Raw genomic sequence first — 27,528 nt, 5'->3', positions numbered from 1 at the left:
CCTTGTTTTGTGACATCATTGCAATCTCTTAATTTTTTTCATCCCTCGGATTCCTTAGCATCCTTCAAAAGTAATGTTCCTGCAGTCTCGCAGAAGGCCGAAGGATGGAGAATTTCTAGTCCAGGCCAAGGACACTCAGAAGAGAAAAAAAAAAAAAAAAAGAACAAAAAAAGATCCAAGCAGCTTCACAGGGCCTCATCTGGTCCAATTTCTTCTCATGATGCATTCATTCACTCATAACTATCTTTTGAGCACCTACTATGTGTTGGGTAGATCTAGGGATAAAATCAGGGTTAAAAATACAGTCGCTGGTCTCACAGCAAAAAAGGCACCTGAGGCCCAGAGAGGGCCACTGACTTGCCAAAAGTCACACAGCTAAAACTTCTGTGGCCGAACCGCGTCTCGAACACAACTGGCGGAGGCCCACGGCGCCTGCAGCCCAGCTGCAGAATGCTACAAAGCAACGGGGGCCGGTGCCGGGGCGTCCAAAGCAGCGCCGAGGCCGGAGAGAGCGACAGTCAGTTTCCTAACTGCGCGGCGGACGCCGGGACCGGCGCCTGTTCTTGAAGGATGTCCCTCCGCAGCCGCGGTAGCCCAGCCGGAAGTGCCGCCTGCCACGTCCACCGTGCGGCAGGGGCGGGGCTGGGACCCAAAAGCTTGGCATGGCTGACGACGCGGGTTTGGAGACGCAGCTGTGTTCCGAGCAGTTCGGCTCCGGGGAGGCACGGGGCTGCCGCGCCGCCGCGGACGGGAGCCTGCAGTGGGAGGTCGGGGGCTGGCGTTGGTGGGGGCTCTCCAGGGCCTTCACGGTCAAACCTGAAGGACGAGATGCGGGCGAAGTGGGGGCTCCCGGGGCCCCCTCACCGCCCCTCTCCGGGCTCCAGGCCGTGTTCCTGCCTCAGGGCTTCCCTGATAGCGTCAGCCCGGACTACTTGCCCTACCAGCTGTGGGATTCCGTGCAGGTCAGCTCGGTCGTCTGGGGCAGGGGACAGTGCAGGCCACCCTTCCCTCCCCAATAATGGACGGGTGACTGAGACTCGGAGCCGGGGGGGCGGGGGGTCTGACATGCCGCATACACCAAGAACAAGAACAGATGAAGGCACTTAGACCACCACGCTCCTACGCCTGCTTCTCACCCTACTTGTTTTCTTCTCCAGGCCTTTGCTTCCAGCCTCTCCGGCTCCCTAGCCACCCAGGCAGTCTTGCTGGGCATAGGGGTGGGGAACGCAAAAGCCACTGTTTCAGCTGCCACGGCCACCTGGCTCGTGAAAGGTGAGCTGCACCCCTGGAGCCTCACGTATTGCTGCTCTCAGCCCTGCCTTCGCTGGGCTCTTATGTGTATATATATATATGGACTCGTGCCCCAGAAGGTAGAATTCAGGCAGGTCTCCCCGGTGATTAGAGCGGTGCTTTGTAACACAGTCTTACTTCCCACATCTGGAAGACCCTCATCCCACTCACCAGCCTAGCAGCCGCACTCCATTCCCCACACAGACTTCTGAGTCTCAATCATCTGGATCCCAAATCCCGTCCCCTCCCCTTTATCCCTATTCTCTTTGTGGAAGATTGCATAAGAATGCAATTGATGGAATAAAACTGCCAGCTGCCCAGGATAGGGGAAATTGGTGAGCTCCAGAAAAAAAAGATATAGTTGGTCCTGAGAAGGAGAGAGAGCCTGGAAAGAATGGAAGGTATTGTGTATGCTCTGGGATACCAGATGATGCTGTAAATAATAGAGTGACTATCTGCTGAATATGTACAGCTTTTAAAAAATTGTTTAAGGAAAAAAAATACAGTTTGGTACCATGCCACCCAGAGAGGGAAATAGAACAGAAAAGGGAAATTGTTACATGTTCTACACGAGGAGGCCCCATGGTTTTTGCCACTGTCCTTTGTCTTTCACTACTGCTCCCAGGGGATATTTATTAGGCTGGTGCAAAAGTAATTGCGGGGTTTCTTTGTCGTTATTGCCATTAAAGGTAATGGAAAACCCGCAATTACATTTGCACCAACCTAATAAATCAGATCTAAGGAAAAACGCTTTCCATTCGTAGCATCAGTCTGGCCACATCCCTTGTGAGCCTCTCTGGATGTTTTTGAGAAAACGGGAGCCTCCTGTTTACACCTTTACCATTAAGACTGAGAAAACTGGGCCGGGCACGGTGGCCCACGCCTTTAATCCTCGTACTTTGGGAGGCTGAGGCATCCTGGGCAACATAGGGAGACCCCCATCTCTATTTTTTTTTTTTTTTTTTCAGACTCGTAGTCTCGCTGTCACCCAGGCTGGAATGCAGGAGTGCAGTGGCACAATCTCAGCTCACTGCAGCCTCCTCCTCCCTGGTTCAAGCGATTCTCCTGCCTCAGCTTCCCAAGTAGCTGGGATTACAGGCATGTGCCATCCTGCCCCGCTAATTTTTTGTATTTTTAGTAGAGACAGAGTTTCACCATGTTGGCCAGGCTGGTCTCGAACTCCTGACCTCGGGTGATCCATTCGCCTCAGCTTCCCAAAGTGCTGGGATTATAGGCGTGAGCCACTGCGCCCGGCTTGTTGGCCGTATTTTTGGAATGCATTTGGAGCTTGGGTCAGTAGTTTTTGTTTTCATGTGATGTCACCAACATGTTGCCTATACAGATTGAATATCCCTTATCCAGAATGCTTGCAACCAGAAGTGTTTTGGATTTTGGAATTTTTTTTGGATTTTGGAATATTTTCATGTATATAATGAGATTTGTTGGGGATCAGACTCAAGTCTAAACATGAAATTCGTTTATGTTTCATATATACTTTATACACATACCTTAAAGGCAGTTGTATACAGTATTTTCAATGGTGTGCATGAAACAAAGTTTGTGTTCATTGATCCATCAGAAAGCAAAGATGTCACTGTTTCAGCCACACGTGGACAATCTGGTTGGTTAGCGTCCCCATCGTTCCTGACTCTGAATGTATATGCTACCAAGAAGCAGTCATTTTCTTATACCTATTCACACAAAAGTACTTAACAGTATAAAACATGATATACCACTAATACAGTGAGAAATTGTGTGTTCAGGGTAACTAAGCAGCACAGCAGGTCACCAGAACACCTGTATCAGCTTCTGAACCATAGCAGCAGCAACAAAAACGGCAGGCTGTTAGTCTTCAGCTGTTTTGATGAAAAGGTTACTGGACACCATATTTTATTTTTTTGAGGTGAGAAGAAACATTAGAAGCAGTGGAAGGACAGGAAGCGGGTTCTCTAGGGATGAGGAAGTGTTCTGCTGGATGGCTTTTTAAAATGTTTCCTCCAGAGTCATTTGCCTCATTAACTGTGGTTTCTATCTTAGAAGTCTCTCTTGGATTCTATAAACTGCCTGATTTCTTGTTCTGTTATGAATGTATGCTGCTCTAGTGCCACAATAATCCCCTCCCACATGCTCACCGTGCTGTCTATAGGCACTTTTTCTGTAGTGGTAACAGTATCCTCTTCATTGTCACTGTTACCATGATTGCCTTGATTCAGAACTGAAGGAGGCCAGCCCTTCCACACCTGTGGGTATTTCTCATCAGGTGGGACGAGAGACTGAGAAAAGAAATAAGACACAGAGACAGAGTATAGAGAAAGAACAGTGGGCCCAGGGGACCGGCACTCAGCATGCGGAGGACCAGCACCAGCACCAGTCTCTGAATTCCCTCATTATTGATTACTATTTTCACTATCTCGGCAAGGGGAATGCGGCAGGAGAACAGGGTGATAGTGGGGAGAAGGTCAGCGGAAAACATGCAAGCAAAGGAATCTGTCACAAATAAGTTCAAGGGAAGGTACTGTGCCCGGATGTGCACGTAGGCCAGACTTATGCTTCTCTCCACCCAAACATCTCAGTGTAGCAGAGTAGCAGAGCAGCATTGCCGCCAGCATATCTCTCCTAATCCTCCTCAGCACAGACCCTTTACAGGTGTCGGGCTGGGGAACAGTCAGGTCTTTTCCTTCCCACGGGGCCACATCTCAGGCTGTCTCAGTGGGGGGAAGCCTTGGACAATATCCAGGCTTTCTTGGGCAGAGGTCCCTGTGGCTTTCCACAGTGCATTGTGCCCCTGGTTAATCGAGAATGGAGAATGGCGATGACTTTTATGAAGCATACTGCCTGTAAACATATTGTTAACAAGACACATCCTGCACCGCCCTAGATCCCTTAAACCTTGATTCCATACAGCACATTTCTGTGAGCATAGGGTTGGCGCTAAAGTTACAGATTAACAGCATCTCAAGGCAAAACAATTTTCTTGGTACAGATCAAAATGGAGTTTCTTATGTCCTCCTTTTCTACATAGACACAGTAACAGTCTGATCTCTTTCTTTTCCCTACAAGAACAGTTTGTGCTATTTCACCATCGGCCGTTTCTACTGGTGGCACCGTGTCTGCACTCCCAAAAGCTGCAGGTTTTGGAGCATTTCAGATTTTAGGTTTTTGGATTAGGAATGCTTAACCTTGGCCGGGCATGGTTGCTCATCCCTGTAATCCCAGCACTTTAGGATGGGGGGCCAAGGTGGGCAGATCAGTTGAGGTCAGATGCTCAAGACCAGCCTAGCCAACATGGTAAAACGCCATCTGTACTAAAAATACAAAGATTAGCCAGGCATGGTGGCATGTGCCTGGAATCCCAGCTGCTCGGGAAGCAGCGGCAGGAAAATCACTTGAACCCAGGAAGTGGAGGTTGCACTGAACCGAGATAGTGCCACTGCACTCCAGCCTGGGCAGCAGAGCAGTATCCTGTCTGAAACAAAAAAGGAACGCTAAACCTTTAGCTCAGACAAGTTATTAAGAAAAATCAAGATCACTTTAAGATATGAAAAAAAAAAAAAGGCCAGGTGCTGTGGCTTACGCCTATAATCCCAGCACATTGGGAGGCAAAGGCAGGTGGATCACTTGGGGTCAGGAGTTGGACACCACCCTGGCCAATATGGTTTAACCCAGTCTCTAACAAAAAACTGAAAAATTGGCCAGGCGTGGTGGCAGGCACCTGTAGTCCAGCCTGGATGACAGACTGAGACCCTGTCTCAAAGAAAAAGGATGAAAAATCTACTTAAAAGGCTTGTTATTGGCCAGGTGCGGTGGCTCACGCCTATGATCCCAGCACTTTGGGAGGCTCAGGCAGGCGGATAACCTGAGGTCAGGAGTTCGAGACCAGCCTGACCAACATGGAGAAACCCCCCCTCTCTACTAATAATACAAAATTAGCCAGGCATGGTTGTGTGCACCTGTAATCCCAGCTACTCAGGAGGCTGAGGTAGGAGAATCACTTGAACCTAGTAGGCGGAGGTTGTGGTGAGCCGAGATTGCGCCATTGCACTCCAGCCTGGGCAACAAGAGTGAAACTCCATCTAAAAAAATAAATAAATAAAGGCTTGTTATTGATAGTAAAAGAAGCTCTCAATTAGGATTTTACAAGCTCATTTTCATCAAACATGGGAAATTTCTGTGCAGAGCTTCATCTGAGAAACTTACTTGGAATTTTTTGATGTGATCATTTTCAGTTGCCTATCTCAGTGGAACGTGATGCTAATTGTCATGAGTAGCAATAGTAATAAAACTTGTTGCTAATATTTTGGCAACCTACCTTAAGCCACACATTTTGTATGGTTACATGTAATATGTGTCTTGATCTCTGCAGCAGCCATATTAGTTAGCTGCCATTATTCATTTTTTAGATGGAAAAACAGAGACAAAAGTGTGTTTAAGTAACTTGTCCAAGGTCACTTAGGGCCATGATTTTGACCCAAGCAGACTTATTCCTGTGTTCCACTCTTAACTACCACACTCCTTTGCCAGCTAAGAATTTCGAGTGGAGCCAAGTACAATTTGTGGTCAGCTGATTCCTTATTAGGACTCAGATGTTTCTAGATCTTACAGCTTGGCCAGTTGTAAATGAAGAGGAAAAAAAAGCAAGTGGGAGTTTTCTATTCTAGTGGACAGTAGTGACTCAGATGCTAGGGAGTATATATATCATTTGTCCTGTAAATGCCTGTGAGGATCCATGGAAAGGTAGAATAGGCTCCCTTTCTGTCAGGTGGCCCAAGGAGGACATACACCTGAGTGGATACAAGTGTGTAGCCAAAGGGAAGAAAAATAGAGTCTGAGCTGGGCACAGTGGCTCACGCCTATAATCCCAACACTTCGGGAGGCCGAGGTGGGTGGATCACCTGAGGTCAGGAGTTTGAAACTGGCCTGGCCAACATGGTGAAACCCCATCTCTACTAAAAATACAAAAGTTAGCCAGGTGTGGTGGCTGGCACAATGATGATTTTGCCAAGAATATAATGTACTTGAAGGGAAGAGGTTAAAGTGAGGGATGGGAGGCCTGTAAATCCACCTTGTTGGGTGTTACTTCCACAGTCAGGACAGAAATGGAGAAACAAAGCAGGCCAGATGGCAGTAGCTTGGACCCATGCTTTCCTTCAGTGAGGTAGCCCCAGCTGATGCTGGCCATGAGAGAGGGCAGCCCCAGTGTGGCCATGTCTTCAGGTTCTTCCAGAGAAGCTGGAAATCCATATTTTCTTGTAAAATACCTCAATTTTATTCACCAATTTAATGGGAGCCTTAGTGAAGGGGAATGATCCCTCCCAAAGTCTCAGGATCATTGTGAAGATGAAAAAGCACAGGTATTTCAGGTGTGCACCGGAGCGCTTACTGATTTCCCTCAAGTCCAGAGTGGGCAAGCATGACTCAGTGCCCAAGAGGGCTCTGGAAAGGGGAGAATGCATCTGCTCTCAGTGGAGAATGGGAGGGCTGGCCCGTGTCATTGCATTTATGTTTCGTGGGAAGCTCCCAGCCCTCATTCCCATAACGTAGTGTCCTTTCTCCTACATCCCCACCTCAGGGTCAGTGCCCTCAAGCTCAGACAAGTCCAAATCCTCTCCCCATGGTATCTGTCCTCTCCCGTGTCCACTGTATGAGTCCCTCCCAGGTGTCTCGTTCTAAAATATTCCTGCCAGGCTTCATGGGTGCTGCTCTCTGTATAATGGATGGTCCAGATTGACAAACTTTTTCTGTAAAGGGCCAGATCTTAATGCTTTGCAGGCTTTATAATCTTAGTTGCAGCAACTCAGTTCTGTCATTGTCTTGCAAAAACAGCTATAGACAATCTGTAAACAAATGGGCATGGCTGCATTCCAGTAATACTTTATTTCCAAAACCAGGGAGTAGAAACAGTTTAGTGATCCCTGGTCTAAATCAGTGTTTTCTATACTGATTGTTACCTGCTCTTTGGCTGGATTTTGACCCTGGGATCATCTTGGTCACTGTGGTCATGAAGTACCTGGCAGAGAGAGTTAGGTAGCCAGAAAGCATTTGTTGTGCAAACGAAGGTCCCACTGATTCCAGAGACTTCTCTTACTCTGCCCAGCCTAAGGAGGCCTGTCCCTCTGCCGTGCAACCCCAGCTGCAGTTCAAATCTTTTTTTTTTTTTTTTCCTGAGACTGGGTCTTGCTCTGTCATCCAGGCTGGAGTGCAGTGACATGATCATAGCTCACTGCAGCATTGATATCCTGAGTTCAAGCCATCCTTCCGCCTCAGCCTCCCAAGTAGCTGGGACTACAGGCATGCCACCATGCCTGGCTAATTTCTTTCCTACTTTTTGTAGAGATGGAGTCTTGCTGTGTTGCCCAGGCTGGTCTTGAACTCCTGGCCTCAAGTGGTCCCTAGGCCCAAACCCCCTGTAATCCCAAAGTGCTGGGATTATAGGCCTGAGCCACCATACCCGGCCTAAATCCTTTTATTTATTTATCCCATAATAGCCATCTGTGAGCCAACTGCCCAGCCTAAGAGCTAGAATAGGTTAGCAATAACCTTTGAATTTCCACTTAAGATTTCCTGCTTTTTTGAATAGTTTTACCAAATAGGTAAATATTCCTAAGTGCTATATTGTTTAGTTTTAATTTTAGAGCTTTGCAAACTGTGCTGTATGTGGTCTTCATGAGTTATTTTCATGCAAGAGTTTAATAGTATTCATCTATGAATGAATGTCTCTGGGTGAATATACTAGAATTTATGTATTCTGTCAGTCAACATTTGCATTATTCCCAGGTTTTTTGCTGTTATGAACAATTCTGCAAAGAACATTTCTTGTCCATGTCTCCTAGGGGACATATTGAGGAACTGCTATTTGTAGGCACTTCTGACCTCATTATGTAGCTATGACTATCCACAACTTCTAGTACCAGACTGAGTTCCCAAAGGCAGTGACTCAGTGAATTGGCCAATTCAGTGCCAGGGTCTGCCAGGCCCCACAGCTCCCACGCCTCTTCCTTGCTCCTTACCTGTGCCTTCTTTCCCCCAGATTCAACTGGCATGCTGGGCCGCATCGTCTTTGCCTGGTGGAAAGGGTGAGTTTGTCTTCCCGGCCAGCAACTCTGGCAACTCTTCCCAGTGGTGGTAGTAATGATAGTAATAGTATTGCCATTAATTGTGGCTGTAAGGGTTCCATGAGATGATCTATGCAAAGTGCTTAATGCCCGTGGCATCGTACATAATGGCTCAGTAAACACTAGCTACCATTAACAGCTGTAACTGTGCCCCCTGAGCCTCTGTATGTTGTCTCTAATCCTTACAGCAACTCTGTAGGATGGGATTGGATGTGTACATTTCATAAATGTGAAATATACCTGCATGAGGGAAGTTACCTGCCCAAACCATACAGCTTATAACTAGCGAGATGGGATTTAAACCTGAAGCCTGTGCTTTCCGTGGTATTGGGCAGTTCACTGGGCAGAACCCTCAACCAGGCCATGTGTTCAGGATCTCGTTATGTGTGTCTGATACCTCTCCAAGAATGTTCCCTTTCCCTCCAGGAGATCTCAAACTGAGACTCGGGCCTAATGCTGCAAATCCTGAGCTGGGCTGGGGCTGCAGTATCTCCTGCCACTGGGACCCTAGAGAAGTTGTTTCCAAGTGTTTGTGCACAGGGCAGGGAGTCACTGTCTGACGAAAAGGGCAGGTGAGGTAGCCATCCACAGTGTTGTGTAACAGAAGTACCCTAGGCCTGGATGTCGGAGCCCAGCTCTCTTAGCCTTTTCCCCAACTCTGCGTGTGATCCCGGGAAATCATATCCCCTATGAGGGCTAGTTGTCTGTAACATGCAGGGTTACACACTCAATGTGATGTTTACTAGTCCAAAACATGCTCACTGGGTACCCTCACTCTAAAGCAAGAAGAAGAACGGAGAGAGGCAGAGGAACCCAGGAAGAGCCTCCCTCCAAGGACAGACAGAGGCTGGGGAGCAGCCACAAGACAATCAGGGTTTTTCCTTGGTAAATCGTGAGTTCATAAGCGGGAGACACTAGGTGATCAGTCAGTCACTGAAGGTCCTCCCAGCTAATGGTGGCATTTTAGGTAGCAGTGGCACAGCCGGTCGGCTGTGGGGACAGATGTCTGTCTGGGGGTGTGGGTTTTCCTGAGCTCTTCAGACTTTACTGTGGTCCAAGACTCCCCACACTGCCCGTAGGATGTGTTTCTCCTTAAGTCCAAATTACAACAACCTCTCCTCCCCAACAGGAGCAAACTGGACTGCAATGCCAAGCAGTGGAGGTGAGGAGGGACGGGGACGGGGGAGGGGAGTCTTCCATTATGAAAGTCTCCTACCTCTGACCTCTAACCTCTGATCCCTCCCCAGGCTTTTTGCGGACATCCTCAATGACGTAGCCATGTTCCTTGAGATTATGGCTCCTGTATACCCAATCTGTTTCACCATGACCGTCTCCACCAGCAACCTGGCCAAGGTAGCCGCCTGTGGGGGCACCCATCTGCCTAAAACACCTGCCTTGGTAGTGTGTGAGTTTACCTGGGCTCTGTGTTCAAGCCACTTCAAGAAGAATAAGAAAGTTCAGATGTTTCTACTCGAACCCAACCATCCTTTCTGACCCTCCTCCAGCCAGACAGCGTCTAGTGCCCCAGAAAGTGTAAGGCAATGTCTAGAGCCGCAGGACTGGGGAGGGAGCTCCGAGCTGAGAACTAGAAGGGGTTGTCCAATGTTGACATTTTGGGGCCAGCTTCCTTGACTTCCCTTTGGTTCTTTCAGTACAGTATTTATTGAGTGCCTACTGCATATTTGGCACAGAATGTGGGCCCCCCATCTTTGAAAGGAAACCACACATAATTGCACCAGTGTTTGTGGAATTATAGGTACAGGTATTCTAAATGAGAAATGTTGGGGCCTGCAAGAGGCTGAGGCGGGGATTCCAGCCTGGTCAGGGAGTGTAGGAAGAGCTCCCCTGAGCCTGGGTCCTGAAGATGGAGTTTAAGGTGCAGGGCGGGTGTTCCGGGCAAAAGAAACAGCACAGCTTAAGGTCTGGAGGCAAGGTGGAGATGGAGCACAGACCGCACAGTGAGCTGGGGGACACGCGGGGCTCAGGCACACTCTTCCTCCACGCCAAGCTGTTGCCCGCACAACCCTTGCAGGTTGATCTCATCCAAATGAGGACACTGAGGCCTGGCGTGGTTCAGTAAAGAGCATATCCTGTCAGAGTTAAGTCCCTGGCCCAGAGGAGAAACTCAAGAAAATGGAAAACCCATTCCAAGGCCCATGTGTCAACTTAAAATCACGTTAGGGCCATGTTTCTCCATAAGTACTAGCATTTGGGGTGCAACGGTTCCTTGTGGTAGAGGACATTTAGCTTCCCTGGTTGCAGGCCTAAATGCTACGAGCACCCCTAAACAGGGTAGGAAACCCCAGAGAAAAGCATGGCTGTAGCTATGGACCGAGGGTTGTGCCATCTGGCTTTTGCTTCAAACTCTGCCTTTGAGACTTCAGTCTCTTCATCTGTCCAGCAAGGGAATGGAACAGGGCCATGAGCTTCCCTCTTAAGACCCCTCTCTAGAGTTCCCCTCTCCACAACCTCCATCTCCAGCTGCACCAAGAGAAGCCAGCCTGGCTGTCATCTATGCTGCCGCCACCACCACTGCCACCACCTCCTCCTCTTCCCCCTTCCCCTTATCTGTCACCTTCGGCTGAACCTTCAGTTCTGTTATTTTTCCCTCCTCAAAATCTCCAGTCCATTCTCTCCTCCGTCTTCCTGTCACCACCTCTCACTGCTGAGAGAGCACCGTTGCTTCCCAGGTAGCCTCCCTGCCGCTCCCCTCTCAGAGCAGCCCAGTGATCCTTTCAAAGAGGAAAGCAATCAGGTCACTCTGCTGCTCCATTGCTGTTAGGGAAAGACCTTCACCAGGCTTGCCAGGCTCCGCGTGGTCAGGTCCCTGCCAGCCACTTCACCCTCACTTTGTCCCTCGTTCCTCTGGCCTTTGAACAGACTGTTTCCTCTGCCTGCGTATTAACTTGTTTATTTGTTTATTATCTGTTAATCTATATGCTCCAGGAGGGCAGGGCCTGGGTCTGACTTGTGTCACAGCACCTAAGTCTATGTCTGGCATCTAAAAGAGCCCTCAGCCAGGGGCGGTGGCTCACGCCTGTAATCCCAGCACTTTGGGAGGTTGGCGTGGGAAGATCTCTTGAGCCCAGGAGTTCCAGGCCCGCCTGGGCAACACAGGGAGACTCTGTCTGTATTCAAAAACTAAGGATAAATAAAAATGGTAATAAGTAAAAGCTTTGATGAACTCGGGATGATTGTGAGTGACCAGTGACCCTCCTTGATTAGCTTTATCCTGCGATCTCAGAGGGAGAGATCTGGGCACCCTGGGAGGTCAGGGCCATCAGTGTAGGTTTCGACAGCTTTAACTGGGGCAGGAGGAGAGTAGAGGAATTACAGGAGGCAGATGTAAGCATGAAGCTGGAAACCAGCCTGAGTCTCCCGCCAGTAATGGGGAGGGTATAGCCCAAGCAGGAGCTGGAGGGCTGGGAGTTCTGGGCTGAGAATGATCTTTGGGCCTCCACCTTGGGGAAGGAAATTGAGCTTCTGTGAGGCCAGTCCCCAAGGTGATAGTGGCAGGTGGGACTCCAGTTTCCTAGAACAGGACAGGGAAGTTGAGCCTAGGGGGCATCAAGGTGAGAACTAGATGCCAAGGACAGCATTCAGAGTTTGGCCGGGGCCAGGTTTTCTCCAGCTGGTCTGAGTGCCTGTGTTACCAGGACACGTGTCTCTGCCAACCTTCTCTCTTCCCCTCCCACCCAGTGCATCGTGAGCGTTGCTGGTGGGGCCACTCGGGCTGCCCTGACCGTGCACCAGGCTCGGAGGAACAACATGGCTGACGTGTCAGCCAAGGACAGCAGCCAGGTGAGTGCCAGAGCTGGAGGGAGGGCGTGGAGTGGGGAGGGGAAGAGGAGAGAAGCCACTTGAGTGCCCTGGAGGGCCCAGGAACACACAGGAAGAAGTGTGGGTGCTCCCTGCTGACTCAAGACACCCAGGCAGGAGTAGGGGTTTGGGCTCTGGTGGCGGCAAGTCCGAGCTGATCTCAGGCCCTGCCCGCCACCTGTGTGGCTGAGAGCAAGCCCTCAGCCTTGCCCTCTTCAGACCCCACCGTGCAAGCTGGATGTTCTGATCACATGAGGCCCCACATGTCAAGGCAATTGGCAAGTCAGAGTTACCCAGCATGTGGGGTTGCTGGGTCACTGGCTGGGGCCTCCACTCAGCAGTTTAGCAGGCCTGCTGGCCCAGCCCCCCTACCCACCCCAGGGAGCCTGGAGTTGGGGTAGGGACACCCCTAAGGCTGAACTCTGCATGGATTAGACCTCTACAAACCCCGTGCTGAGTGCTTACGTGTACTGCATCACTTAACTCTCACGCCTGTCATCCTAGCACTTTGGGAGGCTGAGGTGGGAGGATCACTTGAAGCCAGGAGTTTGAAACCAGCCTGGGCAACCCAGCGAGACCCCATCTCTACATAATATATAAAAGAAACTTTAGCTAGGTGTGGTGGTGCACACCTGTAGTCCCAGCCTCAAGCTCAGGAGGTGGAGGCTGTGGTGAGCTAAGATCACCCCACTGCACTCCAGCCCAGGTGACAGAGCAAGACCCTGTCTCAAAAACAAACAAACTCTCACACCAACCCTTTGAGGTAGGTACTACTTTATCCCTAGTTTACAGATGAGGAAATTAAGGCCCAGGGAAGTCCCAGAAGTGTGAAATGGTTTTCTTAGACACTGAAGCAATTTAGAAACTGCTGTTCTATGCATTCCTACTTTCTGGCCTTCTCTTCCATTGTTTGGCTCAATAATCTTAACCCAAGCTAATATTTATTAAGCACTAACCATGTGCCAAGTATTTCGGTTCTGGGAACTCTTTAAATTCTCACAGTGGGCATGTGCAGTAAATGCTCACGGTTGCCTTAGTACAGATGAAGAAATAAAGCATGGAGAGGTCCCATCTCCCTGGGGGCCCCTGGGGAAGTCCCTTCTCTCGGGATGCTCAGGCTCATTCCACCCATTGTCTCTTCTGAACCTAAGTCCACAGGCTGTTAAGGAGCAAGCAGGAAGCACAGCACAGGCCCCTCACCGCAGGACTCCCAGCTCCATGCCTGGTGTCCCTCTCCTGTTCTCTCGCTGGCCCCCAGACCTCCCCCTAACCCCAAGCCATTTTTCCCAAGACCCCAGGGCTTCCTCGGTCCACAGAGCCAGGGACGTATCCGGGACTAACCTGGGAATGTGTCAGTCCCGCAGCAGACCCCAGCTTTCTGCCAGTGCAGCTTTGCTGTCACTGGATGTGGCCACTGGAAATGACTCTTCCCACCTGGGAGAGAGGAGCTCCTGAACTCCCCAGGTCCCTGATCCCCAGTTTCCTGCCACACCCACAGCGTTTATTCCCACAGCATATGCCCTTCCCAGGAGGGCTGGGTGAGAAGAGCTCTCCAGTCTTGGGTCCTCTCTGTGCCAGGACCAGCTCTCCCTGGGACCCCAGTAGTCAGGGGCACCAATCCAGACTCCTCCCTCATGATGAGTTGGGGGCAGGTAGCCTGGGGTCCCTTCCCCTAGAGTGATCTCAATCCAGCCATCAGAGTGTTCTCCTAACATTGATACACAAGGGAAGAGGTGTGGGTCTTGTTCCTTTTCTTCCCGGGTGGTTCCTTGACCCCTTTGCAAATCTATCTGCCAGTTATTGCATACCAAAGGAGCTTGGTGGGAGGGGAGCAGTCAACTTTTTAAAATCAGTAAATAAAAGTTATTCCAGCTCATGCCTGTTATCCCAGCACTTTGGGAAGCTGAGGTGGGGATTGCTTGAGCCCAGGAGTTCAAGATCAGCCTGGGCAATATAGCAAGACCCATCTTTACCAAAAAATGCAGTAATAATTAGTGGAGGCGTGGTGGTAGGATCACTTGAGCTCAGGAGTTTGAGGTGGCTATGAGTTATGATTGCACCACTGCACTCCAGCCTGGGTGACAGAGCGAGACCCTAGCTCTTTAAAAAAAAAAAAGTACAAATTAGTGAGTGCCTGAGTATGGGTCTATTCTGGTGACTTGCAAGACAAGATGTGTTCAAGGGTATTCCAAGGGCACCTACCTGGGCAAAAAAGCAACTGATACACATATATGTATTTAGACAGGGTATCACTGTGTCTCCCAGGCTGGAGTACAGTGGTGCAATCATGGCTTAATTTTTTTTTTTTTTCTTTTTTGGAGACAGTCTTGCTCTGTTGCCCAGGCTGGAGTGAAGTGGCGTGATCTCAGCTCACTGCAACCTCCACCTCCCGGGCTCAAGCAGTTCAGCCTCCTGAGTATCTGGGACTACAGGCACGCGCCACCATACCCGGCCAGTTTTTTGTATTTTTACAAAAATGCAATGGGTCTCACCGTGTTGCCGAGGCTGGTCTTGAACTCCTGAGCTCAGGGAATCTGCCCACCTCGGCCTCCCAGATTGCTAGGATTACAGGCGCGAGCCACTATGCCCCACCAAATTTTTAATTTTTTTGTAGAAATAGGGTCCCACTATGTTGCCCAAGCTGGTCTCAAGCTCCTGGACTCAAGTGATCTGCCCACCTCAGCCTCCCAAAGTGCTGGTACTACAGGTGTGAGCCACCTCGAGCTGGCATCTTTTAAATGACATTTCACCCACCAAAAACTAAAAATTTACCCACATTGCAGTAAGGAGCCCTGGGAGGTTGTGGAGCAGGGAGGATGAGGTGAAAGGCACTCGGGCACTCAGTCTGGCCTGGAGGGGCACCTTCCAACTCCTACTCCCTCTGCCATTTTCCAGGAGACGCTGGTGAACCTGGCGGGGCTCTTGGTCAGCCTCCTGATGCTCCCTCTGGTGTCAGGTTGCCCTGGGTAAGCCGGAAGCAGGGTGGGCAGGAGAACCCCAGCTGGGCCTCTGCCCACTTCAGCTACCTCACTCTCTCACCCCAGCTTCAGCCTTGGATGTTTCTTCTTCCTCACTGCCCTCCACATCTACGCCAACTACCGCGCGGTCCGAGCCCTGGTCATGGAGACCTTGAACGAAGGCCGGCTCCGGCTGGTCCTGAAGCACTACCTTCAGAGGGGAGAGGTACTCGACCCAACTGCAGCCAATCGCATGGAGCCGCTGTGGACAGGTGACCCTGCCCCTGGTCTCGGGTCCTGTGTCTCAGCCTCTCCCACTGCCTAGGCGTCCTGACCCCAGCTTCCCACAGGTTTCTGGCCAGCTCCGTCTCTATCCCTGGGGGTCCCCTTACACCGCTTGGTCTCCAGGTGAGTGGCCTAGCGTCTCCCGCTCGTCACCGCCGCCACCGACACTCCCCACACACACCCCTCACTCCGATTACACACTGGCCTCCCTGGCAAGGCCCCACCTCTCTGTCCTGGGTTCTTCATTGCTGCTGAACAGACGTGGGGTTGGTGTGGGTGTGTGAGGAAGGAAAGGGTGTATAACATGAAGCAGATGTAAGAGATGTGCTTGATGGGTGAAGGAAGGATGGGTAGATGGGGAAGTTGGATGACTGGATACAGGAAGAAAGGATGGGTTTGGTGTGTATGGGTAATGGCTGAGGGAGAGAGGAAGCGAGGGGACCTGAGTGAAGCCTGGATCGTTTCAGTTCAGTGGGTGGCTGTTCAGTGGCTGGTTGGGCATACCTTCCTTTGCTGTCCTCCACCCCCACTGCACTGTCCTCTCCCCCACAGTGTCTTTGAGCTGCAGCAGCTGGTTGAGGGGCACCAAGAATCCTACCTCCTCTGCTGGGACCAGTCACGAAGTGAGTGTGCCTCGTTCTCCCAGCCTAAGACGCACCCTCCCGGGTCAGCCTCTCATTCCTCCAACCTAGGGCCCCGAGCTCTGGGCAGTTTGGAGGCTGCCTATTCTGGGGGTTGCTCTAGACCGTTCAAATTACAGCTGCAATGCCCCAGTGAAATTCACGTCACCGCTTTGTAAAACAGAGCTAACAGTACCTGCCTTATTCCTTGCGGTGTTTTTATGAGGATCAAATAATGTGACTGCAGAGCTACATTGCAGCACTCTTAGGAAGGCTATGACCTTTGCTGTCCGTGGGAAACCACCCTTCTCTCCATCCTGGGTTGCCTCTTCGGTAAACAAGTCCTTGAGTGTGATGGTCTGCTGGTTGAGTGTGAAAAGGTGCTTATTCTCACTAGCCATTAAAGAAATGCAAAATAGACCCAGCCCAGTGAGCTGCTGTGAAATTGTATTTGGAAATTGGTCAGTTTGGCCCGAACATTGGGGAGCAACAGGAGATGAATTGGAAAGGAAAGGGTGAGGTGCTGGCCTTCCGTGCCAGGCCAAGGTCTCGGGGCAGACAGGGGAAGCAGGGTGATGGGATAGAAGGGGTTTGGGAGGTGGCCCTTCCCTGATACCAGTCTGTCTCTGGGTCCCTCCAGACCAGGTACAGGTAGTTCTGAACCAGAAGGCAGGCCCCAAGACCATCCTAAGGGCCGCCACACATGGGCTGATGCTTGGGGCCCTGCAGGGAGATGGACCCCTTCCAGCAGAGCTGGAGGAGCTGAGGAACCGGGTGCGGGCAGGTAAGTGCCTCAAGATCTAGACTGCTGATGCCTCAGGGCGGGGAGGAGAGAGGACAAACTCTGTCCTGCTGGAGGACACAGAGCTTCTGGTTCTGCACCCCCGTACCCAGGTCCTAAGAAAGAGAGCTGGGTCGTCGTCAAGGAGACACACGAAGTGTTGGACATGCTGTTCCCAAAGTTCTTGAAAGGTAACATCCCTCAGCCCATGGCTGCTTGGCCCCTGAAGCCTTGTCCCTGGGGGCCCCACCTTCCCCCACTCCCACCCTTTCACCTGAAAGGTAAAAGACTTGGGTTCTTGGGCCTGGTGCAGAGGCTCACACCTATGATTCTAGTGCCTTGGGAGGCCTAAGTGGGCAGATTGCTTGAGACCCTGCCTGGGCAACATGGCAAAACCTTGTCTGTACAAAAAAAATACAAAAATGAGCCAGGTGTGGTTCTGCTCTTGTGGTTGCAGCTACTCAGGAGGCTGAGGTGGGAGGATCACCTGAACTGGGGGAGGTCGAGGCTACAGTGAGCCATGATTGTACCAGCCTGGGTGCCAGAGCAAGACCCTCTCTCAAAAAAAAAAAAAAAAAAGACTGTCGGGCACAGTGGCTCACACCTGTAATCCCAGCACTTTGGGAGGCCAAGGCAGGCAGATACTTGAGCTCAGGAGTTCAAGGCCAGCCTGGGCAACATGGTGAAACCCTGTCTCTACCAAAAATATAAAAAAATTAGCTGTGCATGGTGATGCACGCCTGTGGGACTGTCAGGAGGCTGAGATGGGAGGATCACTTAAGCCTAGGAGGCAGAGGTTGCAGTGAGCCCAGATTGTGTCACTGTACCCGAGCCTGGGTGACAGAGACCCCATCTCAAAAAAAAAGATGGGTTCTCTCTGCAATCCTAAGTTTGGGACTCAGTTACTCAGTTTCCCTGTTTATAGGACGGAGAGCTTAGAATGGTCTTTGAAGTGGTATCAGTGTAGACAGTCTGTGTAATCCCAGTTGGCATGTAGGAAATGGGAGGATGGAGCGGGGAGGCTCTCACATTGGCTGATGAGGACGTTTTGTCTGGCGCCTGTTCATCCCAGTGCTCTTCTGTGTGCCATTTCAACAAATTCTTGCTGCAGCCAGGTGTGGTTTCAGCCTCATTTTATGCCATACTCACCCAGCAGAGGCAGTGGGAGCCCCAGTAGTGCACAAAGCCTGCACCCAGCCTGTGCCTCTCCTTACCCTTGTCCCCAGCATTCCCGGCAGCACCCCATGATCTCTCCCCAGGACTGCAGGATGCCGGCTGGAAGACTGAGAAGCACCAGCTAGAGGTGGATGAGTGGAGGGCCACATGGCTTCTGTCTCCGGAAAAGAAGGTCTTGTGAGCAGCCCAGACGGAGGCCCAAGCCCAGGGCAGGAACCTGGAGCAAGGACACTTTGGCCACAGCAGGACAGGGGAAAGGCAGCTTTATTTTTCCTTAGGGCAGCTGCAGCGGGTGGGCCAGGCCTTCATGGGAAGTGACTGCCAATCAGATGCAGTGGGCCCCAGGCAGAGGAAGGCCGGGAGAAGGGGAGCCAGGACCTTCTCACCCCACTGCCCCTTCCCCTTTTCTGGACAGCACTACAGGCTCCTCACCCCCACTTCCTGTGAGGCTGTGGCTTATGGTGTCCAACACAGTTGGTCTTAGGCATAGAAGCCCCAGAGGAACACGGCCACTGCCATCATGAGCAGGGCATTGAGGTTGACCACACGGGCCCAGCTCGGGTCCTCGCTGATGTCCTCCAGCCGCCTGGCTGCTGCCGCTGCCTCCTCCTGGGTAAGGGGCGGAGGACTGCCCACCCCACCTCTGCTCATTCCACAAAACCAGAGCAGGCACTGGCGGAAGAGGCTTGGTGCCGGGGCCTGGGGCTCTGAGGGAAATTGAGGCCCTGCAGTTAGTTTGCGGGAACTCAGCTCCTCCAGCCCCACCTCCCGGCATGGTGCCCTACCATTCATCTCCATGGCACGCTCTGGGCACCCATTCTGTACAGGGAGTGAGGAGCCTTCCTGCTCATCAGCATCCAGGTCCTCCCGTTCCTCCTTGCTGTGCCGGAGACTGAAGACCAGGCGGTGGAGCTGGGGAGGGTGGGAGCACAAACGAGGTGGGAGTTCTGTCCCCCCATGCCTGGCCCTAAAGTCTCTTGCACACCAGCTCGTCACTGCCTGCCCTACCCACCTCTGTCCAGTCTACACACCCAGCCCAGGCTCAACTCATGCCAACTCCGCCCTACATGGCTGCCGTGTGCCCTCGGGATAAACCCCAAGCCCCTGAGCTTGTGTTTAAAGCCGTTGGCCTTGCTCCCCCAGCTTTATCAGCTCAGGTCTGTCTACACCCAGATGGTAGCGCTTGTGACACTGGCCTGGCAGTCCTGCTCACAGTGTTCTGTGCCTGTGTGCTCCCACCCTTTCCTCCTGCTGCTGCAGAAACCCGGCCATCCTTCCACACCCAGGTCTCTTGTCCTGTCGTCACCCCACCCTGCCACCATCAGCCCTGCCTGGAGCCACCTGCCCTTTGGCAACAAAACCAAACCTTTTTGTGGGCGTTCAAGATGGTATTGTGCCCACCAGTCAGATCCTGTGTTTTGAGTCCCAAAGGCCATGCCAAGGATTGGCTTTGGGAGGCTTTACTCACCAACCCATCAACATCAAGCCTCCCCCAGGCCGGTTCAAAGAAATGTATTTAAATAAAAATTCTTGTTCTGTAATTGCAACTGCAGCTGGACCCCCAGCCCATTCCCAACCCTCAGTCGAGAAATTCAGGTCCTCCCGGCTGGGCACTCCAGGAAGCAGAGGGCAGGTGATGTGTCCCACAGTGTTTGCTTGGGGCACCTGGCCACTCACGTGCTTGCGGGGGATGGGCGCGGTGCACAGGGAGACGGTGAGGGTGAGGAGGCCAGAGCAGAAGAACAGCACAATGGCGAAGTAGAGGTAGTGCACGCCGCAGAGGAAAGCTGGGCACGCCGAGGGCTGCACACAGCTGCCCGAGCCGAAGGAGAACTCGGGAATCAGGCGTGCCAGGCCCATCAGCAGGCCCCCGATGAGTCCCCAGAAGGCGCCCTGCGAAGGAAACAAGTCAGCCTGCTGAGGATGTGCAAGCCCAGCCCTGCCGTCAGCACGCGCGTGCCGCTCACCTGCTCATTAACGCGCGGCACGAAGAGCGCCAGCACGAAGACGGCGGACACGGGCGGTGCCAGGTAGCTGGAGACTGCCTGGATGTAATCGAAGAGCTGCCCGCCCTGTGCCGCCTGCACCACGGGAAGCCAGGCCACCGACACTACCACGATGAACACCACCCAGAGCCTGCGGCGGAGGCCGTCGGATCGAACCCGGACCCTGGGCTCCCCTGCAGGTGTGCAAGCCCCCGCCCCGGGCTGATCCGTTGGGGAGGAGGGGAGCCCAGGCCGCACCGTCCCACCAGCAGCAGCTCGCGGTCGCCGGCGCGTGGCCGCAGGCGCGTGTAGATGTCCATGGTGAAGAGCGTGCTGCTGCTGTTGAAGATGGAGGCCAGCGAGGACATGAGCGCGGCCAGCATGACCGCCAGCATGAGTCCGCGCAGACCTGCGGGCCGACGGCAGCCGTGAGGCTGGGGCCACTGGGGGTCCAGGGGGGCTGCAGCTGCGCGACGGACGACCCCTCCCAGCAGCGGGCTCCGCAGCGAGCTTGCGCCTGTGGCCCGGGGCTGCCTTTACCGTTGGGCATAAGCTTCACGACGAGCCGCGGGTAGGCAATGTTGGAGCAGCCCACCTCCGTGCCGCACACGCGCCTGCACACCTCAGGCACCACGCACGCCACCTCGTCTGCCAGAGAGAGGCCACCGCGCCGCTAGGACGGGGCCTGGTCTGGGAATCCCAGGAGGTGGGGACTGGGAATCCTAGCAGAGGAGGCGTGCGACCCCCGGAGGGAGGCGGGACTCCGGGCCCAAACTGCCGAGTCTTAGGAGGGTGACGGAACTGGGCGACGGGCGCCCGGTTGCTGGCACAGGAAAGGGGCGGGGCAGGGACGTTACCTGGGTACAGAATGCGGCTGATCATGCCTGGCATGACCATAAGAAACATGGGCGTCAGCTTCAGGTACCCACACAGGATGCAGCCCGCCTTGATGTGGGTCAGGCTCTTCCCGGCCAGGCAGCGCTGCACGATGACCTACGGGAGGGGCGTTCAGCTGCCCGCTTGCGGGCCTCCCCTCGGCCCCGCCCCGCGCCCCGTTCCGCTCTGTGCCCCGCCTCTGGCTCGTGAGTGCCCCAAGTTCAGCTGCACGCTTGGAGTAGATGGAGCCTTCTGTCTGGTTTAGCACCAACCCGAGGGGTTCCCGCCCCTCAGACTGCGCCTTAGACCGTTGTGGGGAAGGCGGGGAGGGACTCAGGCTCCTCCCGTCTCGGCTCCGCCCCGGCCTCACTGCAGGCGCAGCCCTATACCCGCACCTGGTCGCTGCACCAGTACCAGCCCGAGACGATTGTGAGTCCCAGGAGCAGCGCGGGCCACGGCAGATCCCCGGTCACGGGGTGCCGGAGCAGGTGGTAGGAGTCAGGCCGGGGTCGATAGCAGAAGCTGGAGATGTTTCCCACGGCTGGATCCTCGGACACCGTCAGCGAAGTCGCTGCTCCCAGGTATTTGTCGAAGAGACCCGAATACCCGCCCACCTCGTGGAAGGCTGCCGGGCAAGGCCGTCAGGGGACCCTCCTTAGGACCCTCAGACCGGAGACGCGCAACGGCCCCGCGCGCAGGCCGAGAGCTCCGCGACCATGCCCTCCGCGACCCTCCCTGGTAGGCGAGCCCCTACCGTAACCCATGAGGATGCAGGCGCCCCCCAGAATGACGAAGGTCTGTACCGTGTCCGTGTACATCAGCGCGGCCAGCCCTCCTGCAACAAGCCAGGGTCAGGGGACAGCCCAGCTGTTTATGTTACAGGCTGGCCTCAGCAATAAGGCGTCTTTGTGGGAATTTGAAAGAGTTCCCCTTCCTGGAGAATAAATTTCAAAACGATAGCCTGTTCTCGGGGCTCATGCACGCAGGCACCAACAAGCAGGGCTTGGCGGGCAGAGTGTGGCTGAGTTTTAGGGCCAGGCGCCTACTTCAGGACCCCCACTAGCAGCCCCCTCTAGGCCCCAGTTTTGTTTGTGTTTGTTTTTGTTTTTGTTTTTGAGATGGAGTCTTGCCCTGTCGTCCAGGCTGGAGTGCAATGGTGGATCTCAGCTCACTGCAACCTCCGCCTGCCCGGTTCAAGCAATTCTCCTGCCTCAGCCTCCCGAGTAGCTGGGATTACAGGGTCGGGCCACCACGTCCCCCTAATTTTTTGTATCTTTAGTAGAGACGGGGTTTCACCATGTTGGCCAGGCTGGTCTCAAACTCCTGACCACGTGATCCGCCCGCCTTGGCCTCCCAAAGTGCTGGGATTACAGGCGTGAGCCACCGCTCCCAGCCGGCCCCAGTTTTTTCTGTGTCATCATAGGAGAGGATGATTGTCTAAGGTCCTATACTCAGTTCCGTTCCTTCTGGAGGTGGGTCCCCTCAAGCAGGCCTTGGCACCAAGCCCTGCCTACTCTGGTCCGCATCTGACCTCAGGCCCCACCCCAGGTCCCTCTGAACCATACTGGGTTTGGCCAGAGATCTTGGAGACTCGTCAGGTGTGCTCTCCCAGGTGTTCAAGGCAGGCAAGAGCTGCTAAATCTTCCTTTTCTCAAAGTCCTCACTCAAGCCTAGCATGGCTTTCTCTCTGAACTTCCAGTCAAAATCCAAGAAACAGTGGAAAGAGAGGAAGCCTTTGCTCTCCAAAGATTTAGTTCCTTCTCCTGCTTGGACCACACCACACTTCCAGACCTCTCCAGCTTGCTTTCCTCTGGCAGCTCCCTAAACCCTGGCCACAGCTGGCAGCAGTGTCCCAGGCCCACTCCCTTTCCTAAGCCCGTGCTGGCACCTGTCACCGTGTAAATCATGGTGATGCCCAGAAGCGCGATGACGGAGGCATAGATGTTCCAGCCCAGAGCCTGCTGGATGAATACAGCTCCGGAGAACATGTCCACCTTGGGGGAGAAGCCAGTGCCAGGTCAGGACCCAGGGCAGTGTCCCCAGCCCACCTCCTGCCCAGGCCATGCCCTACTAGCCTCAAAGCTTCCCTCCATTTTTCCAGGTCCCAGCACTGTAGCTGGTGCCCGGGAGACATTCATTGCAGGCTCTGCCTCCATCATCATAACCCTCGCAGTGGTTTCTCCTAGGTCTCACGCTCTCTAGGGTTCTCTAGAGACCCCACTCGAGCCCCGCCCTTCTAGGGCCCAATCGCGTCTGCCGCAGGCACTCACTGAGATCTTGGTGAAGATGTACAGGAAAAGGGAGAGCACAGACAGGTAGAGGCGGATGCGGCGGCCGCCGAAGCGCTTGCGCAGGTACTGTGGCATCGTGATGACCCCCGCTGTCAGGTACACGGGTGCAAACAGCCAGCCCAGTAGCAGCACCACGAAGAGCGCCTATGGGGGGCAGTACTGCCGCTGAGGGTGGCTTTGCCCTCATCCCTGAGCATCTGACCTCTTCGTGAAGGTGCTACTCCAAGCAAGTGGCCCTGGGAAGGGCCACATCTGGGGCCCAGAGGACAACTGCGGGTGATGGCCCCGGGGCCCTGGGCACCAAGGAACAGAGCTGACACCCTCCTGGGCTCTTAACTGGAGCCCTCCTTGTCTCCCCAGGCTATCACTTCTGGCCCGTTTTTCCCAATGTTGTCCCTATGATCATCTAGATATGAACCCCAGCATAGACCCCTCAGACTGACCTGAGCCAAAGCCACCCAAACCTTGTGTCCCTCAAGGATCAGCTCAGCAGTCTCCTCCTCCAGGAAGCCCTGAGCTCAAAGCCCAATCTCCCCTCCAACAGGAGCCTCAGTCCCAGAGCTTTGTCTCTGCTCCTCACTTCTGCAAAGGGCTTTAACTTGGCCCCGAATTCCTCACAGACCACAGCTTCGGAGCGCATCTGAGCAGGTGCTTCCCTGGCTTTGAGGCTGCTCACCCCACTCAGAGAGGAATAAATGGAAGCTCCCAGAGGCAGTGGCTGGTGCAGGCTGGCTCACATGGCAAGTCAGAAGCAGGACCAACGGTGGTCACCCCTGCACCCCTCTGCTTCCTGGCTGGATGTATGACCTCCACTCCCAGCCCAGCCACACCCTGCAGTTGGGAAGTCCCACTGCCAGTCTCATTCCCCCTTTCCTGGAGTTTCCCTAAGGTGTGACCCTTCCAGGTGTTCTCACTGAGGGTGGGGTTATTGGAAAAAAGAGGGCCTCACATTCCACTCGAATCCAGCAACAGCCAAGCCACTTGCAGCGCCAGTCCCTGCCAGGCCCACAAAGTGGCCACTGCCGATGTTGCTGGCGAAGAGAGAGGCCCCAACCTGGGTGGCCAGAGGAGGGAGTGAGCAGGGCTGCTTCTCCAGGCCCCTCCCGTTCCCGGCCCAGCCCGTCTCACCGGCCACCACACCATGCTGCGTCCTGCCAGGAAGTAGCCGCCCACAGTGCCTCTGTTGGTTCTGCACATGGACTGGGAGACAGAGGCGGGGGAGACCTGGGTTTGGGGCACAGCCTTGGACCTCATCAGCCACCTCAACACATTCCTCAGCCTTGTTTCTGGCTGAAGATTAACGAGCCAAGCTTCCCTGATCGTTTGCACTCCCACCCCCAACTCCTCCCAGACACTCAGGGCAACCCAGGCTCTAATCCCAGTGTCCAATTCCCCCAGTTTTTTTCACATATTTTTTCTTTTTCTTTCTTTTTTTTTTTCATTTTTTGAGACAGAGTCTTGCTCTTGTTGCCCAGGCTGGAGTGCAGTGGTGTGATTTCGGCTCACTGCAACCTCCACCTCCCAGGTTCAAGCAATTCTCATGCCTCAGCCTCCAAAGTAGCTGGGATTATAGGCACACGCCACTATACCCAGCTTTTTGTGTGTGCGTGTGCGTGTGCGTGTGTGTGTGTGTGTGTATTTTAGTAGAGACAGGGTTTCACCATGTTGGCCAGGCTGGCCTTGAACTCCTGGCTTCAAGCAATTCACCTGCCTCGGCCTCCCAAAGTACTGAGGCATGAACCACCGCACCCAGCCCCACATCTGTCTTTCTTTTTAGAGACAAGGTCTCGCTCTGTCTCCTAGGCTGGAGTGCAGTGACATGATCATAGCTCACTGCAGCCTTGAACTCCTGGGCTCAAGCAATCTTCCCACCTTGGCCTCCGAGTAGTTGTGACTACAGGCACACACACCACCATGCCTAATTTTTCCTTTCTTTCTTTTTTTTCTCTTTTCTTTTTAAGAAACAAGGTCTCATCCGGGCACAGTGGCTCACATCTGTAATCCCAGCACTTTGGGAGGCAGAGGCAGAAGGATTGCTTGAGCCTAAGAGTTCAAGACTAGCCTGGGCAACATGGTGAGACCCCTCTCTATTTAAAAGTAAATAATTGTTAAAATAAATTTTTTAAATAAAAAAGAGATGTGGTTTCACCATGTTGGCCAGTCTGGTCTCAAACTCCTGGCCTCAGTGATCCCCCTGCCTTGGCCTCCCAAAGTGCTGGGATTACAGGTGTGAGCCACTAGTCCCATCCCAACTCCCCAGGATTTATCGTGTGTGGATTTGGCTTGACCTTCCTAGGGACCTTGAATATTTTCTGCTGGTCAGCCACAATGTGGCCAGGGGAATGAGACCCCATTTAGAATGTCGACCCTGATGAAAATCCATGGACCCCTTCAGCTAGCACAGTCCCAAAGTGGGAAGAGAAGGAAGGAATGTTGGCTGGGCCTCCCTGAGAACTTCCAAAGACCTGCTTGCCCCCAGGCCTAGGTTTCTCCTTCAAAGATCCAAGCATCATTCTCCCACCTAGGGTCCCCCTGAGACTTTTCCCCCAGGCCCCCGAAGCCAGCAGCCACCAGCAGCACACCCCCCAACTTCTCACCCACAAGCCAACGCCAATGACCAGCAGGAAATATGCAGCAATGACTAGGATGTCAGCAGGATTGTCAATCAGGGCCTTCTGGGCCCCCAGCTCTGGTGCCGAGCCTGCCTCTGTGTGCTCCTCCATTCTCCCCAGGATCTGCCCCATCCAGGAACCAGTCCCTGGATTCCCCCAGGGGAAGGATTAATGGTTACCTCAGGGGCACTGAGCCGACAAGTCCCCCAGGTCTCATTCCCGCTCCCCAGCTTTGTTTAGCTGAATCAGGTCATATCAAGGCTGAAGGCTGGTCTTGGGGAGCTGGGCCCTTCCAAGTTCAAGAGCACTCTTTCCTGGGCCTTAGCATCCGCCCTCTCCCCTGTGCTCCAGGCTCAAAATCACTTTTACTCCCTAAAAATGCATCGCTTCCTTAGCTAAGCTAGCACCCCTGGATTTAACTAATCCAGAGGAATCATTTTCAAATCCAAGTCTGACAGGGTCACTCGCCCTCCTCAGGAACCCTCCATAGCTCTTAGTACAAGCTCTTTAGCCTGATTTCCAATCCTGGCCGTGCCCCAATTCCCGCTCATCCTTCCCCCTGCTTCTCCAAACCAAATCTAGAGGAAATCAGAAATCCTTTCCCACTCCTTTAACCTACCCAGCCCAGATTTTTGCTTTTTGCTTTTTTTGACCAGATATTTTTATCCCCACCAAATCCTTGCACAAACTGTGTCTTCTGTTTAGAGCACTTCCCTGTCTCCCAAATGGCCAACTCCTACTCAGCTTTCAGTACCCAGCCTGTGTCGCCTCTTCAAGAAAGACTTCTCTGACATTTCTGATGTAGTTCTGAGCACACTGTGTGGCCCTTGCCTGGGTCCAGGTCTGTTTTCCCAACAAACTAGTGTCTCCTCAAGAGCAGGACTGGCTGGGTGTGGGGGCTCATGCCTGTAATCCTAGCACTTTGGGAGGCTGCAGCAGGAGGATCACTTGAGCTCAGGAGTTTGAAACCAGCCTGGGCAGCAGAGTGAGACCTCATCTCTTAAAAAATAAATAAATAAAAATTAAAAAGAGCAGGACTGATCTGATTCATCCCTGGAGTCTCATTTCTCAGCACAGGACTGGATTCAAGAAGGGAGAGGCTGGTTAATATCTGTATGTCTACCTTTCTAGAAGAATTGACCAGACTTGGATGTCAGGAGACAGTCGAAGGAAAGTCCTGCCTGATTATGGCAGCGATGGTCATCCCGGAGATGGGGAACAGAGAAAAATGCTTTGAGTGTAATATGACAGAGTTTGGATGAAGGAGTACCTTAGCTTGTGTTCCTCTAAAAGGAGACCCTGAGATGAGAATTTGTGTGCAATGACTTTCCTGAGGAGGTGATTCCAGTATGGACTGTGATGGTGTAGGGAAGAGAAATGAAACAAGGAGAAAAGCCAACAAAGCATGTGTTTCTTTGTTTTGAGACAGGGTCTTGCTGTGTCACCAAGGCTGGAGTACAGTGGTGTGATCACAGCTCACTGCAGCCTCGACCTCCTGGGCTCAAGGGATCCTCCCACCTCAGCTTCCCAAATAGCTGGAACTACGGGCACGCCACAACACTCGGCTAATTTTTGTATTTTTTATAGAGATGGGGTTTCACCATGTTGCCCAGGCTGGTCTCAAAATCCTGAGCCAAACTGCCTCAGCCTCCCGAAGTGCTGGGATTACAGGTGTGAGCCACCACGCCTGGCGTAAGGGTGTGTCATTTGTCAGGTTACCACAA

The 27,528-nt window shown here is 53.1% G+C and overlaps 2 protein-coding genes across 3 annotated transcripts; one reads left to right on the top strand and one right to left on the bottom strand.

Annotated features, from left to right (window-relative positions):
- Nucleotides 1-597: 597 nt before the first annotated feature.
- RUSF1 (RUS family member 1) lies at nucleotides 598-19,581 on the top strand. Its single transcript, XM_004057562.5, has 13 exons — nucleotides 598-962; nucleotides 1,158-1,272; nucleotides 8,318-8,363; nucleotides 9,532-9,564; nucleotides 9,650-9,755; nucleotides 12,102-12,203; nucleotides 15,117-15,187; nucleotides 15,266-15,450; nucleotides 15,529-15,586; nucleotides 16,016-16,086; nucleotides 16,724-16,867; nucleotides 16,978-17,055; nucleotides 18,124-19,581. Exons 1-13 carry the CDS (start codon nucleotides 663-665, stop codon nucleotides 18,219-18,221), a joined length of 1,407 nt encoding a protein of 468 aa, XP_004057610.2. The 5' UTR covers nucleotides 598-662; the 3' UTR covers nucleotides 18,222-19,581.
- Nucleotides 18,287-25,929, bottom strand: SLC5A2 (solute carrier family 5 member 2). Of its 2 annotated transcripts, XM_004057560.5 has the most exons (14): nucleotides 25,790-25,929; nucleotides 24,321-24,392; nucleotides 24,142-24,246; nucleotides 23,172-23,336; nucleotides 22,790-22,895; nucleotides 21,656-21,736; nucleotides 21,297-21,526; nucleotides 20,883-21,018; nucleotides 20,566-20,673; nucleotides 20,284-20,434; nucleotides 20,008-20,176; nucleotides 19,718-19,933; nucleotides 18,826-18,952; nucleotides 18,287-18,747 (listed from the first exon to the last, which is right to left on the bottom strand). In XM_004057560.5, exons 1-14 carry the CDS (start codon nucleotides 25,913-25,915, stop codon nucleotides 18,521-18,523), a joined length of 2,019 nt encoding a protein of 672 aa, XP_004057608.3. In that variant the 5' UTR covers nucleotides 25,916-25,929; the 3' UTR covers nucleotides 18,287-18,520. The 2 variants fall into 2 exon arrangements, with proteins under 2 accessions (XP_004057608.3, XP_018867780.2); XM_019012235.4 differs by having other exon boundaries at nucleotides 18,287-18,952; nucleotides 25,790-25,915.
- Between the last annotated feature and the right edge of the window lie 1,599 nt (nucleotides 25,930-27,528).

The sequence above is a fragment of the Gorilla gorilla genome, chromosome 18, assembly GCF_029281585.2.
Source record: "Gorilla gorilla gorilla isolate KB3781 chromosome 18, NHGRI_mGorGor1-v2.1_pri, whole genome shotgun sequence".
Taxonomy (NCBI): Eukaryota; Metazoa; Chordata; class Mammalia; order Primates; family Hominidae; genus Gorilla; species Gorilla gorilla.
This window is presented reverse-complemented; position numbering and strand designations above follow the sequence as displayed.

What these genes read in the sequence shown, in the direction of transcription:
- RUSF1 (XM_004057562.5), top strand. Translation starts at nt 663, where the DNA reads ATGGCTGACGACGCGGGTTTGGAGACGCAGCTGTGTTCCGAGCAGTTC. An exon ending in CCACCAGCAACCTGGCCAAG is followed by an intron (nt 9,756 to 12,101) that starts GTAGCCGCCTGT and finishes CCTCCCACCCAG; the next exon opens with TGCATCGTGAGCGTTGCTGG. An exon ending in GTTCCCAAAGTTCTTGAAAG is followed by an intron (nt 17,056 to 18,123) that starts GTAACATCCCTC and finishes ATCTCTCCCCAG; the next exon opens with GACTGCAGGATGCCGGCTGG.
- SLC5A2 (XM_019012235.4), bottom strand. Translation starts at nt 25,915, where the DNA reads ATGGAGGAGCACACAGAGGCAGGCTCGGCACCAGAGCTGGGGGCCCAG. An exon ending in ACATCTTCACCAAGATCTCA is followed by an intron (nt 22,896 to 23,171) that starts GTGAGTGCCTGC and finishes TTCTCCCCCAAG; the next exon opens with GTGGACATGTTCTCCGGAGC. An exon ending in CATGATTTACACGGTGACAG is followed by an intron (nt 21,737 to 22,789) that starts GTGCCAGCACGG and finishes GGCTTGTTGCAG; the next exon opens with GAGGGCTGGCCGCGCTGATG.